The sequence below is a fragment of the Capronia coronata genome (assembly GCF_000585585.1).
Source record: "Capronia coronata CBS 617.96 chromosome Unknown acBCG-supercont1.4, whole genome shotgun sequence".
Lineage (NCBI taxonomy): Eukaryota > Fungi > Ascomycota > Eurotiomycetes > Chaetothyriales > Herpotrichiellaceae > Capronia > Capronia coronata.
The window spans coordinates 161,256-177,495 of NW_006912896.1; the positions used below are offsets into that span (position 1 = coordinate 161,256).

The 16,240-nt window shown below is 53.9% G+C and overlaps 4 protein-coding genes across 4 annotated transcripts; 2 read left to right on the forward strand and 2 right to left on the reverse strand.

Annotated features, from left to right (window-relative positions):
- Positions 1-244: 244 nt before the first annotated feature.
- Positions 245-1,717, forward strand: A1O1_04624 (seryl-tRNA synthetase; the record flags this gene model as incomplete). The annotated part of the gene is made up of 1 exon (XM_007725515.1): positions 245-1,717. The coding sequence occupies one exon, from the start codon at positions 245-247 to the stop codon at positions 1,715-1,717; it is 1,473 nt and encodes a 490-aa protein (XP_007723705.1).
- A 646-nt stretch (positions 1,718-2,363) lies between these two features.
- Positions 2,364-3,581, reverse strand: A1O1_04625 (phosphatidate cytidylyltransferase; the record flags this gene model as incomplete). The annotated part of the gene is made up of 1 exon (XM_007725516.1): positions 2,364-3,581. The coding sequence occupies one exon, from the start codon at positions 3,579-3,581 to the stop codon at positions 2,364-2,366; it is 1,218 nt and encodes a 405-aa protein (XP_007723706.1).
- Positions 3,582-4,412: 831 nt separating this feature from the next.
- On the forward strand, positions 4,413-6,320 carry A1O1_04626 (uncharacterized protein; the record flags this gene model as incomplete). The annotated part of the gene is made up of 1 exon (XM_007725517.1): positions 4,413-6,320. The coding sequence occupies one exon, from the start codon at positions 4,413-4,415 to the stop codon at positions 6,318-6,320; it is 1,908 nt and encodes a 635-aa protein (XP_007723707.1).
- Positions 6,321-7,153: 833 nt separating this feature from the next.
- A1O1_04627 (uncharacterized protein) lies at positions 7,154-10,296 on the reverse strand (the record flags this gene model as incomplete). The annotated part of the gene is made up of 2 exons (XM_007725518.1): positions 7,154-8,071; positions 8,143-10,296. The coding sequence occupies 2 exons, from the start codon at positions 10,294-10,296 to the stop codon at positions 7,154-7,156; spliced, it is 3,072 nt and encodes a 1,023-aa protein (XP_007723708.1).
- Positions 10,297-16,240: the final 5,944 nt, after the last annotated feature.

Sequence of the window (16,240 nt, forward strand, 5' to 3'; positions counted from 1 at the left end):
CTCTGATTGGCTTATCTCTCTTTATTATACTATTAGCCTGGTACTAGTAGTAGGTACCTAGTAGTAGGTACCTAGTACCTGAGGCTGCTCTTGGCTTTCCCCGATCAGGACTCGTGGTGTTTTCCCCGACGCTGTGCGGAGAACATTTTCTCTCTCGCTGCCTTACAGAGTACAATCCAGAGCCTAGAAGGGGAAAGTATCAACAGTGTTTTTGTTCTTCAAGCATTCACCTGCCCAAGTCGCAATGTCCAGGAAGACCCTGGAGGCCAGATCATTTCTGCTTCGATGCAGAAGATCTTATAGCGCAACCTCGAGACTGTCCCAGCACCCACGCCCGGCCACCGCCCCCAAGCAACATCCTCACCTATCCCAAATCCGAGACAATGTCGAGCTCTACGAACACAACACCGTTATACGGAACTACCACGGTCACAAGGACGTGCCGCGCAAGGTTGCGGAGAACGCCAGAAAGATTGCAGACCTTGACCATCGCATGAGCGGTCCACGCCATACACTGAAAGAGCTACAAAAACAGATGAACAGCACCAAAGGAGACAAGTCCCATTTCGTTGCACAAATGAGAGAGCTCCGACCAAGCCTGAACAATCTTGAGGCGGAACGTGAAAAGCTGGACGCAGAAACGCGCAACCTGGCCTTGTCGTTGCCCAATCTGACCTCCTCAGAGACGCCGACCGACGGTGAGCCGAGACTGCGGTCATATATCAACTACGATCCGGCAAACCCTCCCAAGTACGGGAGCTCGGCGGATCATTCGGTGATTGGCGAGAAACTGGGCCTACTCGACTTCTCGTCAGCGTCTGTAGCTTCTGGATGGGGTTTCTACTATCTACTCAACGAAGCTGCCCTGCTCGAGCAAGCGCTCGTCCAGTATGCACTCTCGGTCGCCATGAAACACGGCTGGTCCGTGGCGTCTCCTCCCTCTCTAATTTATTCCCATATGGCCGCTGCCTGTGGATTTCAGCCTCGGGACCAAAACGACGAGCAGCAGATCTGGCAAGTGGCACAGTCTGCAAGGGACGCAGGGAAACCCACCAGAAGCCTGGCTGCCACAGCCGAAATCCCTCTCGCAGGAATGCACGCAAGCAAGAGCATCCCAGAGAGCCGATTGCCGGTGAAACTGGTGGGGTCTAGTCGTTGCTTTCGTGCCGAAGCCGGTGCGAGAGGCGTTGATACAAAGGGTCTCTACCGAGTGCATGAGTTTACTAAAGTCGAAATGTTCGCGTGGACAGATTGTCCTCCTACCACCGAAGGTCTCCCCGAGGAGTCGATCTGGGTGCAATACTCAGCCAAGGTGTTTAATGAAATGGTCGGTATCCAGACCGAGATCCTGTCGTCGCTGGGCCTGCCGTGTCGCATTCTCGAAATGCCGTCTTCCGATCTTGGTGCTAGCGCATATCGCAAGATCGATATCGAGGCCATGTTCCCCTCTAGGAAGAAGAGGGACGATGGATGGGGTGAAGTCACCTCCGCATCCATCTGTACCGACTACCAGAGTCGGAGGCTGGAGACGAGGATCCTGGAGATGAGCGGGTCGCAGAAGAAATTCGCACATACCGTCAACGGAACCGCCATGGCAGTTCCCAGAGTTCTTGCTGCAATCCTGGAGAACGGGTGGCGGGAAGAGGAGGGATGCGTCGTTATCCCGGAGGTGTTACGAGGCTACATGGGCGGTTTGGAGAAGATTGGACCGCGGTGATCGATATCAAGTTCCGTTCAATACACAGTGCCTCTGTGACCTGACTACCAGAGCACCAGGAATGTGTGCCGTCATGTCCAATATACACAAAGCTGTACTCGACAATGAAACAGCTCATTCGAGGGTATGGGGTTATATCATAACCCAGCACATGAGTGCAGTATCTCAGGCGAAGCTATCGTGCCAGGGGGTTTCTTGCCTCTGGAAATTGGAGGCTGAACCGCCATTTATACATGTAATGTGACCTCGATTTACTGCGGAATAGAAGTCAGAGATAGCTGTAATTTGGGGTGATTGAATGCTATGGACGCACGGTAGCCACCCATCATACCTCGCATGGTTTCAGTACCCGACAGTGGAAGAAGCCATTATGCGTCATGAGGCGAAGTGATATTGATAGAGGGCATCACAATGGATTCCTCCAGACATGTATATCAACGACGTTTGCGTGGCACCCACTTCGTCAATAAGCTACGTACAGAAGTGAAAAATCATACGCATCCGGGAAGTATCCTGGGGAAATGTAAATAGGGTATCCATTCATATAGAGTCCAGACAATCCAAACGGGTGGTAATCACCCTCTTAGACTATCATCAAAGGGTCCAGTCCTCAATGCTATTGCTCCCGTCTTCTCATGTCGCTGAACTACCCAAAGAGTTTCAGAAATGCCCATATGCCGGCACTGCTAAGAAGAGGAATCGTCAAGTTATCGTCCCATCCCCACAAGTCAACCAACTCGGAGAAGCTTGCGATGAGACCAGTGCAGACGCTCATGATAGCCAGCGCTGTGTTGCCACCTAAGACGCCCTGACTGGGCTGCCATCCAAGAAGCTCTTTGACTCTGGTCGGCAAGGACAGATGCCCCTGAAACATGAAGCCCTCGACCGGATCATCTGGGAACGGACCTGTACGGGGAGCCAGGTATCCCCAGAAGAACGCAGCGACAAAGGCACCTGTTGCGAACGCAGCCATGGATCCCGCCAGAGACTTGCCTCGGCGCAGTCGGACGGTGTAACGGCCATACATGCGGCCAAAGGTGCTGGCCGCGGTGTCGCACCAGGACAGTAGCAGAATGGACATGACACCGACGTCCTTGGGGTAGAACTTCAGCGCGATATATGCCCCGAGCAGATACCATATGACTCCATTATAGCCTTCGACTTCGGTCTCGCGCATCAAAGCGCCTAACATCCGGATGTAGAGCCGGTTGAAGCGGTCAGAACGGTGTCGAAGGACGTCGATTGGTGCGACGATGGCGAGCGCACCAAGCAGCCAGGGCGTAATGGCCGTAGTCTGGATGCCGCCCGTATAGAAGCGGAGGGTGAAGAAGCCGATGGAGACATGGAGGAGCTTCCGTGGAATTTCGTGCTTGTGGATCAAATTGCGATAGTGACGATGGAGGGGAATCAAACCCAAGGGCGACGGTGATCTCGAGAACTCCCGCCAGGATTTTTTGACTCTGTCGTATGGCGAGAGATGTCCGTTGGACGGAGGAAGAGCAACAGTGCCGTTGGGTAACGGCTCCGACTTTGCGACAGGAGTCTTCGGCGTGAGTCCACTCATCCGCCGTCTCTTGCTGGAGCTGCCACTCGTACTACTAGTGCTACCGTTCATATGAGTAGCCGCGGTCAATATAGGGCTTCTCGACCGCGCCCTCGCACGCTTTTCAAGGCTGGAGTCCGAACTCGCCCCATCTTTCTCTTCGTGGATGGGTTCGGGTTGAGGGGATCTCTGTCGCCGTGCTTTGGCGGCAGATCGTGTGACTGGCGCGAAATACGAGTCTTGTCGGTCGGAGGTTTCGGATGGGGTCGGTGAGGGCGAGATGACCCTCGGTGTCGCTGGTATAGGATACTGATAGGACATCTGGGAATGGTCCGAGTCCAGCGAAGGAGTGGTCGGCAGCAAGCTGCGAGGCGTGAGGTGGAATCGTAACGTTCAGCGCACAACGGCGGTAGGCTCGGAGGCGGCGTGGATGTTGCTCGAGGATTACTGGGCCGGCATCATGAATACTGGAAGTCAACTGTCTGCACTGAGTTGACCCGGCTCAAGGGAGAGTTGCAGGATAGAAGCTGATGTCGGCCTGGATCGAAATGACGCGCTGGGAGATGTTGGGATAAAGAATATCGATCCCGCCGTGTGCCTTGGATAAAAAGACGTGGTAGCAAGTAATTGACATGGATGGGACAGGCAGAGATCTTGCAGTCTAGAGGTAATTAAGCCCTTCGTCGTTCTTCAGCCCACATGTGGCAGTGGCCCGATGACCCTCTCTGTCGTCTGTAGTGCATTGGTCAGTACCGAGTAATCCACGGGTTTGTTATCGACGGTTGGCGCCTGGAGAGCGTCCTCTAGGAGGGGGCTAAGGAGGCTGGCTGGAGCCACCCTAGCCTGATGACAGTCGCGCTTCGGTGTTTGCAAGCCCGGCCAGTGGTTAAGGAGCCCGCCTAGGAGCCTAAAGAGCCCTTCACCACTCTCGTTCACTGGCTGTTTTCGGCTTGGACGCCCTTGAATCACGCTTATCGATTGCCAAGGGACCCAGCTTTTGTAATTCTCCAGGCTTCGACTAACGGTGTTTGGGAAGGCGAATTGAGCCGCCAGGAACTTTTTTTCATGAAACTGCGCTGTCTCTCACTGCATCTCAAATGCCTTGTCCCATTCACCACGGCGCCGTCTTTGTTGTTGGCCTTTATATCCATCATGGCTCCTGATAGAGGAGCAACTTCAGCAAAGCGGTCGTCTTCCCGCTCCTGGGAATCCCTTACACCCCCTCTCTCGGCATGGATGCTAGACGCCATCTCTGCCATGAACTTTTCCCGCATGACGCCCGTGCAAGCCTCCGTCATCCCTCTGTTCATGGGCCATAAGGACGTCGTGGTCGAGGCTGTCACTGGAAGTGGAAAGACGCTGGCGTTTCTCATACCGGTCATAGAACGGCTCCTCAGGCTGGAGGAGCCGATCAAGAAACATCACGTTGGGGCCATCATCGTCTCGCCAACCCGAGAATTGGCTTCACAGATCTTCAGTGTCTTGGTGTCGTTGCTGGATTTTCATCCTCCCTCCGCGGCGGGGCGTAAGGCTTTGGAAGGCTCTGCTGAAGCCGATACCAACGGCCAGTCTCAGACATTCCCTTCATCCACCCTCAAGGTGATCCCACAGTTGCTCTTGGGCGGTTCCACTACCCCGGCGCAGGATCTCAGCACATTCCTCAAGACTTCACCAAATCTGTTAGTTTCTACTCCCGGCCGGCTCCTCGAGATATTGTCCTCGCCCTATGTCCACTGCCCGCAGTCATCTTTCGAGGTGTTGGTGTTGGATGAAGCGGATCGATTACTAGATCTTGGGTTCAAGGACGACCTTACAAAAATACTCGGTCATCTGCCAAAGCAAAGGCGAACAGGGTTGTTCAGCGCCAGCGTCACTGAGGCTGTGGACCAGATCACCCGCGTGGGCCTCCGGAACCCCGTCAAGGTTGCGGTCAAAGTGAAGGGGGCAAATGGGTTAGAAGACAAGCGGACTCCTGCAAGTTTGAAGATGACCTACGCAGTCACGCCAGCATCCCATAGGTTCCCGGCACTTGCAGCCTTGCTTGTGGGTCTGGATACATTGCCATTGAGGACGATTGTGTACTTGTCGACCTGTGCTGCAGTGGATTACTTCCAGGCGCTATTGCCCTCCATATTGCCTTCGGAGCTCATTCTAGTACCTCTGCATGGGAAACATCCGGCCAATGTGCGTCAGAAGAATTTCATCAGATTCACCAATTCCGCCTCTCCGGCGCTTCTTCTCACCACGGATGTTGCCGCACGAGGCTTGGATATCCCTTCTGTCGACCTGGTGGTTCAGATTGATCCTCCGTCTGACCCTAAAGCGTTTCTTCACCGATGTGGGCGGGCTGGCCGAGCGGGAAGGAAAGGACTCAGCGTCGCGTTCTTGCTGCCGGGTAGAGAAGAGGACTATGTCTCCTTCCTGGAAGTCAGGAAAACGCCAATCGAACTGTTGACGCAGCCTGATATCTCAGTGACTGAAGAAGACTGTCGTGCCACCGAGGAAGCGTTCCGAAAGGTTGTGCTTGGCGATAGACTACTGCATGAGAAAGCGCAGAAGGCTTTCGTCAGTTGGGTGCGAAGCTATTCGAAGCACCAAGCGTCATCCATTTTCCGAATTGCTGATATTGATTGGAACGATCAAGCCACGGCGTGGGCTCTGCTGAAGATGCCTAAAATGCCAGAACTGAAGAACTGGGACCGCACCACATACAAGGTCCCGACGCTGGATTGGGACTCATATGGGTATAAGGACAAACAACGGGAGAAACAACGTAGGCAGGCTCTGCGGGAAGCTCCTCGTGACCCTCCCGTCGAGGGAAAGAATGCCAACCCCAACAAACGCGGGAGTACCATAGCCTGGTCGGAAAAGATCGAGCGCAGAGAAAACAAGGCGGTGAAACGCTCCAAGAAAGAAGCACGGAGGGAGTTCGAGCGAATCTCGAACTTGACCGACGCCGAAAGAGAGCGTGAAGCCGAGACGGCAAGAATGGTTCAACATATCAGAGAGCAGGCATTGGCAGCCGGCAACAACGACGATCCTTTTGAAGGCTTTGGTTGAGAGGCGACGAGGATCAGTCTTCCTTTAGGAATGACACATGCTTGACTGACTTCCAACCGCGCGATCATCTCCAGCGAGGCTAGCGCCCGACGCAGCCTCCCTCTTGGGATGAAGCATCATCTTCGGCCCAACAGCTGCTTCAATGATCACCCTGGTCTGGTCTACAGCTGATGCTGAGCTTCATTATGGGATGTGCAAAAATCACGAGCACAATGAGCAGTCCTCATCTCTTCAGATGATAGATTTGCGATTCTGGACATCATGCACGATTGTCCTACTCCAGCCTGGGCCCGTGTTGTTACAAGAGCCACTGCACTCCCCAGATGGTGACAGTGAACAACCAGATAGGCAATGCTTCATCGCTCTAGCTGCCGACCTTTTGCCAGATATATTCTGCGGTCGGCGCTGGACTTGTATCGCAATCGGCATCCGACCTGCCTCGACCTCGAGGGTCACAAAAACCACTCTCCCAATCCACCACTGCCCACTGCCCGCCTTCAGCGCCCAGGGACAGATGCATACGCTCTTACTCGGTGACTGGACATGTTTGCCTGGATCTCAATCAAATCAAACAATTGTTACCAGTAGCTTCGACTGATGGATGGTCCCTGTATGATTGATCTAATTGTCGTACATCTTGAGAAACCGCCATTATCTTCTTTTCTGCACTGGTCCAAATCCCCAGATTATCCTCATCTCGAATACTCATACATAGCCGTGCAGCAATGCTCTTGGAATAGCAATGGGTCATCATATCTATCTAGATCATCGAAACACAATCATGAATCGCTTCATCAGTGAAGAGAAAACTCTCTCGTCTCTTTAGAAAATCATCATCTTCCTCCAATATCCCCATTCCCAGTCCCGTTTCCTGCGCCACTTCCACTCCCACTCCCACTTCCACTGCTATTTCCATTTCCATTCCCATTCCCATTCCCATTCCCATTCCCGTTTCCACCAAAGAAGAACCCATCAAACAGGTCATATTGTTGGCCATCGCTCCAATCATGCTGGAAATCAAGACCCATACCGAACCCAAGGTCCAGGCCGCCTGCGTCGAAGTTGAAGTCTTCGTTGCTGCTGCCGGCGTTGTTGAGGAAGTCCATCCCCGGCAACGACGACATGAAGTCGGGATTATATGTATTTTGCATGTAGAACGGTTCTTGCGACTGAGGTTGGTTGAACATGAATGGGCCGGCAGTATTGTTGTTGTTATTGGTATTGTTGGACGCGCTCTGTGTGCCCATTCCTATCCCCATACCTCCAGTGATTTGTGAGCTGATACTCGATGCGCGAGACAGTCGTTGTGGGCGAGGTGAGGCCTGCTGCTGCTGTTGGTACGCGGACTGCTGCTGTCGTTGTTGCTGTAGACCCTGCAAAGGATATGGAAAGGAATGAGACGGGCGGGAACTGAGTTCTACGTCGTCCGGGAAGAGTTGGCGCAGGTCCATGTCGAATTTGGGCGGCGGCCGTTTCATCATTGGGCGACGAGGGGCACGCGCTTGTGAGTATGAGTCGGTTTGCATGGGTGCAGGCATGCTGTGGTGGCTCGATTGTCTTGAGAGCGGCTGACGGGGTTCCTCGCGCTCCAGGGAGAAGCCGAAGCCAGGTGTTGACATACACATCTGTACGGTTGCCTTGCTCATCCGTTCGAAGGCGTCGCGACATGCTTCTGCGGGCGGACACTTTTCCATGAGATCGCCGAGCACGGATGTCGCTGCGAGGACGGTGAAATCGAAATCGTCGAGAGTCTGAAAATGTCGGTCAATTTAGAAAGAGAAACTAACAGTCGGCATGGGAGATTGTTTGGGGAAATCCTTACCAGACGAGATCTGACAGCAGGTGAATGCCAGACAGCATATAAAAATGAGATGCCTGCCATGAACAAATGGTGGGTCGCCAGGTACGTGTAATTGACCAGTCGCAGCCTGTGCAATTGTCTGTACAGCTTCAACGTCTTCTGCCCTGCTTCGGCGCACTTGAGGAAGACAAGATCTTCGTCTTCCTTCTCCTCTGTCCTGACGCTGGCAGGGCTGGCAACCTCCTCGGTTGGACTGAACTCGTGCGCCAACGGAGCTGGCACACTGAGACTCTGCCGATATAGCATGATCACGGCTTGCCAGTAATTCAGCTCCAAAAATTGGACGGAAAAGCCCACCCCGGTGTCTGACGGCTCCGGCGCTGATATCTTCCATTCATATAGTCGTTGATCTATGTCTCGTCGCCAGGATCGGAAAGAATCGAATTTGCTTAGAAAAGGAGAGGGCAGTTTGGTGTGCATGAATTGATTGCGACGGTTGGTGCCGTTGAGACGTGCTTGCTGTGCTTGCTGATGCTGAAGAACCTGCAGAATTTCGGATTGTAATAACCTCAGTCTGAAATAGTGGTGGGCGACACGCTTGTATGTTGGTTCGTCCTGTGACCTCGGTGATAGAAACCCGCTTTTTGTGATGTACTTGTCGTCAAGTAGGGAAGGGAACTCTGTGGTGACAACCTGGTCCGTGATGCCAAAGGGTCTCCCTACACAGGTGCTGACCAGCCGGTCAAAGGTATACGTGCACCACCAGAGTCTTCTACGAAGATCTCGGATCCATTCTCGGCGACCCTTCTCCTTGGCATCGAGTGACCGCGGTGGCTTTGGACCAGAAGGACCCAGCCCGAAGTCACCAGGTTCTTGGCCGTCTGTGAAATCTTCGATGTCAGATCCATCTTCGTAGTGAAGGCCAAGGTCGACGGCCAGCCTCATGGCAACGCCTACAATGTACCACAGCCCAGGCGCCACAGGTCTGAGCAAGGCAAACGAAGCAAGCAACAAGACCGCCTGAAGTTCTTCGAGATCGCCGTTGGCCCGCTCGGTCGTGTCTAGCGGACCAGAGCCGAGGAAGGACCCCAAATTGACAATCGCCGACGCATGATATTCCTCGGGTTGAGCCTGCTGGCTTGATAGTCGGGGTTTCTTGAACACATAATCTGCTTGTTGGGAGTTTGGTTGAGGGTCCGATGATCCCCATATGATACCAGCGCCAATGGCGAAGACGATATTGAGGAAATACAAGTCTCGGCTCGTGCGCTTGGAAGGCTCTGTAGCATAAGTCCGCTCGAAGAGGTCGAAGAAGTCTCCTCGGTGCAGGATGGGAATCTGGGGGTTTGCGTGCTCGAAGTACAGATTGACTAGTTTCCAACCCAACTCGCGGTCAGGGAAGGCGGCCTCCTTTATTGTAGGTTTGGTCTGTAGACCAAAGTATGAGTCTCGCATCGAGCTACCACCCGAGGAGGCAACGTTGGGTAGTGGACGGCTAGGACGCGTCCCAGCGCGCTCCGAGTTGCCAGTTGATACGGAACTCTTCACGGCGGCCAACACCACTCGCGCGAAGGATATTCCAGAAGTCGAGCCCAGATACCGCGCATCGGATGCTCCTTGGACGGAGACCATACCGATGTTCGAGACCAAATTGTTCAGTTTATCGTCCTCCTGCTTTTTCTCCCAGTCGCCGTTCTTTGTGGTTTGCGGAGAGCCAGCACTGGGCGACTGCGGCCCTACCCAAGATGTTTTTGTGCTCGCCGGTGATTGCGCACCATCCCCAAGCTCTTTAGACTCGGCGCCGTAGACGTCGGTCGTATTGAAGGAGACGCCATGAGCCTTGAGCAACTGCTCAAAGTAGGCCAGCCTTGTCTCGAGAAAGTAGACATAACTTCGTGGGATTTCCCGCTTTGTGATAGGATCATAGCCTACGCAGCGGACATTGGCCTTCTCGCAGGTACTGCATGCCGGAAGCCGTTGGTCGCATCGGTTCTTCCTGACGCGGCAACGGTTGCACGCCGACACATTCCTAAAGGCGGAGGTCGCCGAAGTCGAACTGTGAGGAGGGGAGTTGGTCTGCACCAGAACGTCCGGCCGGGCAAGGTGGGAGGGTTCGTCAGCCTCATACGCTCGCTTGAGGCTGGCGCTCTGGGGAGAGGAGGCGGTCGAGGTCATGGAATCAGGGAGGGCTCACTGACATCTTCTGCCAGTGCGAGAAAATGCAGTCGAGGTGCATACAATGCTTCTGCGACCAAGGGACATACCAGTAGCACGGGGCAGCCTCGTTCGATCGGCGGGTCAGGAGTGACCATGGCCATGTTTTGGCACAGACTCGGGGATGATGTGAGCGAGTCTATCGCAAGCTTGTCGGCCCTCTAGTACTCGGCACCGAGAACGGATAGTTATCAAAGTGGCATCTGAGTGGCTTGGCCAGCAATAATGAAAGTCTACTGCACTGTTAGTACTGGAGTCTCTAGTATCTGGAGCTCTTCAACCTATAAGAAACCTGGAAGCTGGGCGTTTCTTATCGTGAGGACCATGTTGGCCAATGAAAGCGACGGCTTGGCAGCGATAAACAGCCGCAATTACATTTCGAGTTTGCTGTGGGAGTCGTCAGCGTCTGGCAGCGGGCTCCATCACTCCATGTACGTACTGCTACCAACATCTACGAAAGTCTGCTGCTACGCGGCATGGAAAGTGAAGATGTTCCCCGACCAGACAAGCCTTCCTATATATCCATTTACTCTGTGCTCGCCAGTGCATTGTGACAACAGCGGCCGCCCAGGCATGAAGAGCCCGAACTGTTGACTCCAAGAGTTTTGATATCAAGATGGGTACAGTAGAAGGAGCAGATAACCAAGAGAAAGATCTTCACCACAACCCATAACTGACGGGATGGCTGGATGGTCCTCCGGCACATGCTCCACGGACAGCATTGCAGAACTAAATGAACCGGCAACCTATGTATAGTCACTGCTGTGCACGGTAAGAGCGGGAGAGGCCTTGCCCTCAATTTCGCATTTACCGTAGCTGCGAGAGTGGGCATACAGAGGTACCTACCTAGGTATTTTCTTGACCTTTGAGGCGTGGGGGTATTGTTGCGTTGATGATATCTTCGCGCGGTGCGCTTGACATACGAGCTGATGCACGAGTGGTTAACATATGTCGACCAGGAATGGAACCGCACCACGGTCTGTGTCCTGACCTCCATATACAGCAGGCAGAGGCACAGATGGAAGCTATTGTCCCGTGTTGCTGCAAGAAGAGGTCATGTTATACCGCTCTCCCTTGATGAGAGTTTTGCGTCTGCAGATCTGTGGAAGGTCTGGCCGTTTGCCCTGTGATGCGGTGCCCGGCCTTGCTGCAGGATGGCAATGCTTCACTGCAGCAGGACTCGACATCTTACAGGCTCTGGTTAAATTAGATATCTTCATGAGGCGCATCATTCTAAGGCCCCCATCTATCGTTAGCTAGATCAGTCATGGCAGACTCCGAAGCAATCCAGAATTGCCGTTTCTACCCAGCAAAGGCAGGATACAGGGTTCGGAACGCCAGGATTGCAATGAAGGAGAGATGACACTCTGTTGCCTGCAGAAAGTGGGAAAGCAAGACATTCATGAAGGTCCACGAAAGCTTAGACGGATTGGGCATACAGCTATTTTGTTTCGTGCGACGTCGCCATTCAAGGTGGAAACCCACTATGCAGAATAGGAAGCTGGATACTGTAAGGGAGGGGCGTCGGGAGAATAGGCACAAAAGGTTTCCGCTTTCTGTCCAGGGCCTCACGACTCACGAGCATGACCTGTAGGGAACGATGGTTGGCGGCGTCAAAGGCACTCCTCTGGTTCTGGCATTGGATGCAACGAAGAACAAAGCATCCTCGATTTTGGCAAACGAACGATTTGACTGGGATGGTCGGTCACCTTGGCACGACTCAGAATCGAGATTCCGGGATATGGGGGATACGAGAGATGAGACTTTGCTGTATCCTACGATCGCCGAAGCGTGTCAACCAGTACCGCCAACCCCGTCTGACCGCCACCTCGATTGACGTACAGATCAATGGGCGGAATCCGGCAAGTAGCCGAGGGAAAGGGACGCGATGGAAGAAGCTGGCCACCACCACTTCAGGGGTTGGAGTGGACTTGACACGTTACACGAGGAAGAGCCTGGAATCCGAACTAGAAGCTGAGCAAGTTGCGTTTTCGGGCCTGCCGCATGAACGACAGACGGCCATGCAATCAACAAAAGCAGGGAAATGGCGCCGGGCGAGGGACAAGTTTCTGGGCCTCTACGAGGCGGTGATGGGCTGATGGGAATGAAGACTTGCGCCCGGCGTATGCTGGCAGTCCACCCCCCATGTCGTTCGTTGTGTAACACGAGGCGCCGGGCTGAGTGGTTTGTTGGTGACTTGGTGACGCTATAGCCCAGATCTTGCACGGAGGATGTCCGGTGGACAACAGCTCGGATCTCAGTGGAAAGTGTGTGTGAAAGATCAAGTGAGGCCCGGGTCTGATCGCCCCAACCCCTGTCCATCTTCTTCTTGCTGCCCGAGATTGATTTCCATGCGGTTTGACGTTGCGCATGATGCAGACAAGGCACATTAGTGCCTTCGTTAGATGCATAGGACTCAGGCTGACTGCGGCGAATCCAGCAAGACGCGGCGAACGGATAAGGCCGGAGAGATTGCGTCCAGATCGACGACGAAACAGGACATTTGCACGAGAGCAAGTGATGAAGAACAAACGACAGAAGCGGTTGCTCGATGCGTCCGTCTGCTGCGTTGATGGGGGCGGTGAAGAGAAGAAGGTGGGCTGGGGCTCCTTGAAGTCGATGCACGCAGCTCAATCCGCTGGGCTGCGGTTGCAGTGGTAGGCGTTGTCGTAGCAGCAGGCAGTGCAGTGATGCATGGCTCTTGTTGCCATGCGGATCCCTGGACTCGGAGGGCGAGTGTCTGCCTTCTGAGCAATGGCTTTAACAGACCTGAAGGATGATGGACTGATTCTCACTGCAGGACCAAGACCATCCTCTTCGTCGCTCAGCTTCATTGGACGGGGAATGAATGCCTGGGTCAGTACTGCCCTGAGTTGCAACACTGCACTGCATGCAACGTACCTTCTGCCATGCTGGCATCGGTTTCGACATAGTAGTAGTTGACGCATTCGCCAGTCACGATTATTGCGTAAGGTAGCGTACCTCTCGTACTCTGCTGCAAGCAGAATGAGTCTCTCTACCTGGCACCAACCAGCTGTACGTACATACATACTACCAGATACTTAAGGTACGTTGATGGAACTCGGCAATCTACGGGTGGAGAAAAGGCTCCTCAGGTTGATGAGACAGTCGCCTGCCCTCCATTTTAAGCATCAAACAGAAAGGAAGGGATGTGGGCTACTTTTTACTACCAGACCCCCCTAGCCTCCTATGTCTGCCTATAAGCGGGCGGGTTGATGCCTAACCCTCCAGGCGTGGAGCCCCTAACTTATTAGACGGCCGGGGGTGTGTTTAGCCCCGTCAGCCGGGGTTTTGGTCAGTGGGCGTAACCAGTTCCCCGGGAGCGCCGCGGGGGCCCACGGAATGAACTTTGGTGTCACCACCCTTGCACTTGCGTTTGGGAGGCAACAGGCTGTTCAGCCACTGCATGCGGCCACTACGCGTGCTTCTAGAAATGAATCAGGGGCCATCATGACGATAAATGGAACTGCGCGATCATGGCCTATTCGTACTAGGAGTTTCAGCTGCAAACTCAATCGAGCACGGCATTTCGCTCCTTTTGTTGGAGGGGCAATCTCAGCTTCCAGGGTTCTGCAGTTGAGATCGTGATTTGGTGGCTGTGTGGACTCATCAGCCTCTAACGCAGCACTCTCGTCCGGATACTATCAGCTGTCACACCTTGACATACAAGACCATGGAGCAGTGTCCCATCGAGGCCACTAATGGATGACAAGAAATACTCCGGATGCGGTTCGGATACTGGATTAAGTTGACGTCGCCCACGTCCGGATAAGATCTAAAGTTCGCAATACACGAAGAAGTTTTCCGTGTAGGCATCACCAATGAGCGGGAGGGAGACTGAATCATCGACACCAAGGTTGCTGTGTGTTGTGGCCTCCATTCGTATACGCATCTTTCTCGCCTGTTCTCTATACGGTATCTACTAGGTAGATACTACGTACTCTGTAGGTAGAACGGCCTGCCAGTGGTCATTTTGATAGTGGGATCTCACTGGTACTACGCGTCTGCTACGGTGTACAGAGTATATGTAGGGATTTGCGGAAATATTCCTTTGCCCTGCGGCACCAGCATCCACGCCGGACCATGTCAAGCATCCATCTTTTCATCCCTCTTGTTCATTATTGTCGACCTCTTCTAGCAATCCACCTGCCAGTGCCATCCGTCATCGAAATTCCATCATCAAACTCTCCCGCTGATCGTGGCGCCCGTTTCTCCTAGTCGTCGACCATGACCACCTCACCCAGGTTGCCGCGCTCCAGCGACCCTCACCGACAACCCGCGTCTTGCACCCTACGAACCGCCCCTCTTAAGCCGCAATTTACCCGCCTATCGTAAAAGAAATTACCATAGAATGGACGATATTCAGACATCCGATTTGTTCCTCTACCCACCCTACAGACCGTTTCATCATCAAGAGAAGAAAGATGTGACCGTCTTCCAGATGGACCACCCCACCTTCCGGTGCCGAACGCCAGCCCACCGTACATTTCCTGCATGAATCATGGGCATCAATTCATCGAGGGGGTCCAAAGTACAAAAGCTGTCAGCGGTCCGAAAGGTAGTGGCCATCGGCAGCTTACTTGGACTCGAGACTTGTCATCTTCGTTTCCTCCACCTACGCCTCACTCTGGTGCCCGACTGCGCGTGACCGCCATTCTCACCGCCTCGCTCAGCGGAACCTCAATTGGACAGGGAGAGATGGGACGGCTACGGCAGTCACACATAAGTGAGCGGTCACGAGGAAGACAGCATTGTCACCAGAACATTGTCCTAGGGCGCTTGTTCGCATCAGCAATGATCGAATTCACCTGCAGCAGCCTTCTTAGCCAGTCGCTGGCTGGGGACACGCCGCGAAGAAGAAAGGCAACCCTGAGACGCCCTAGCCCCAACTCCTTGCTGCAACCAACTGCCATCAACTTGGGCACTAGAGCGAACAAACTCTTCGGCAAGCAGTTGCCCCGGGCTTCGGAAGACCAGGATGTGCTTCCTAGCGTGCCCACTATGTGGTCGGTTCAGGGGCAAGTCGAATCGGTGGGACGAATCGCGGTGGTGCTGTCACCTTTGTGAACAACCCTGTCCATCGATCCTTTCTGAGCTGGCCAGCACCGGGTACCGCTGTCGTGGTTCCTTGGCCTGAGATGGCTTCAAAGAAAGCACAAGCGCCCCTGGCCTGTGTCGGTACCATTTTTCCACCAACGTCACTCTCCAGCAACCAGTTCCGCTCGGCAAGCCTCCTATGGCTTTCAATTATTGGATGTTTGACGGGTCCAGGTCAGATCCCGGTCCTTCGACTTCTTTTTCTCTTCTCTTGCATCGCCTGCAAGGCATGCCACCTCATGATCTTGCGCCCTGTGTCTCGCCATGATGCTAACAATCCCAGATCCACACCACCACCATCGCATGGCAGCTCGAACAACCCACATCCCTCGACTAGCATGTCGGGCCTCTGCCTCTGATTTCCAACCTAGGCCTGTCCCTTCTCCGGCACGGACACCCACTTGTTGCGTTAGCAAGGTTGACCCTTTTCCCCGACGGTGAGCGCAGCGGACCCCCTTTTCGTCCCATTTCATACTCCAGTCCAATTCGAACTGGCTTGACCAGGACCATTATTATTTCCCTCTGGGTGACACCGAGCCTGTTCAGCGAATCTTCAGACGGGACCTCCGGCTCTTGGACTTAGCGTCTTGAATGGAGTTGACTTCACCTCGCTTCTGTGGACAACCGAACACGGATGTCAGAGACTTTGCCTGACTGACTATCAGACGCTTCCGCGCTTCTCGCCCCGTGTAACCGTAGCTTGATTTGGCCACTACCGGCGGTGGGATCGAAGAAGGCGTCTCCATCTTGAGATGGTTGCTCGCTGCCGTGTCCTACGGTATCCCAA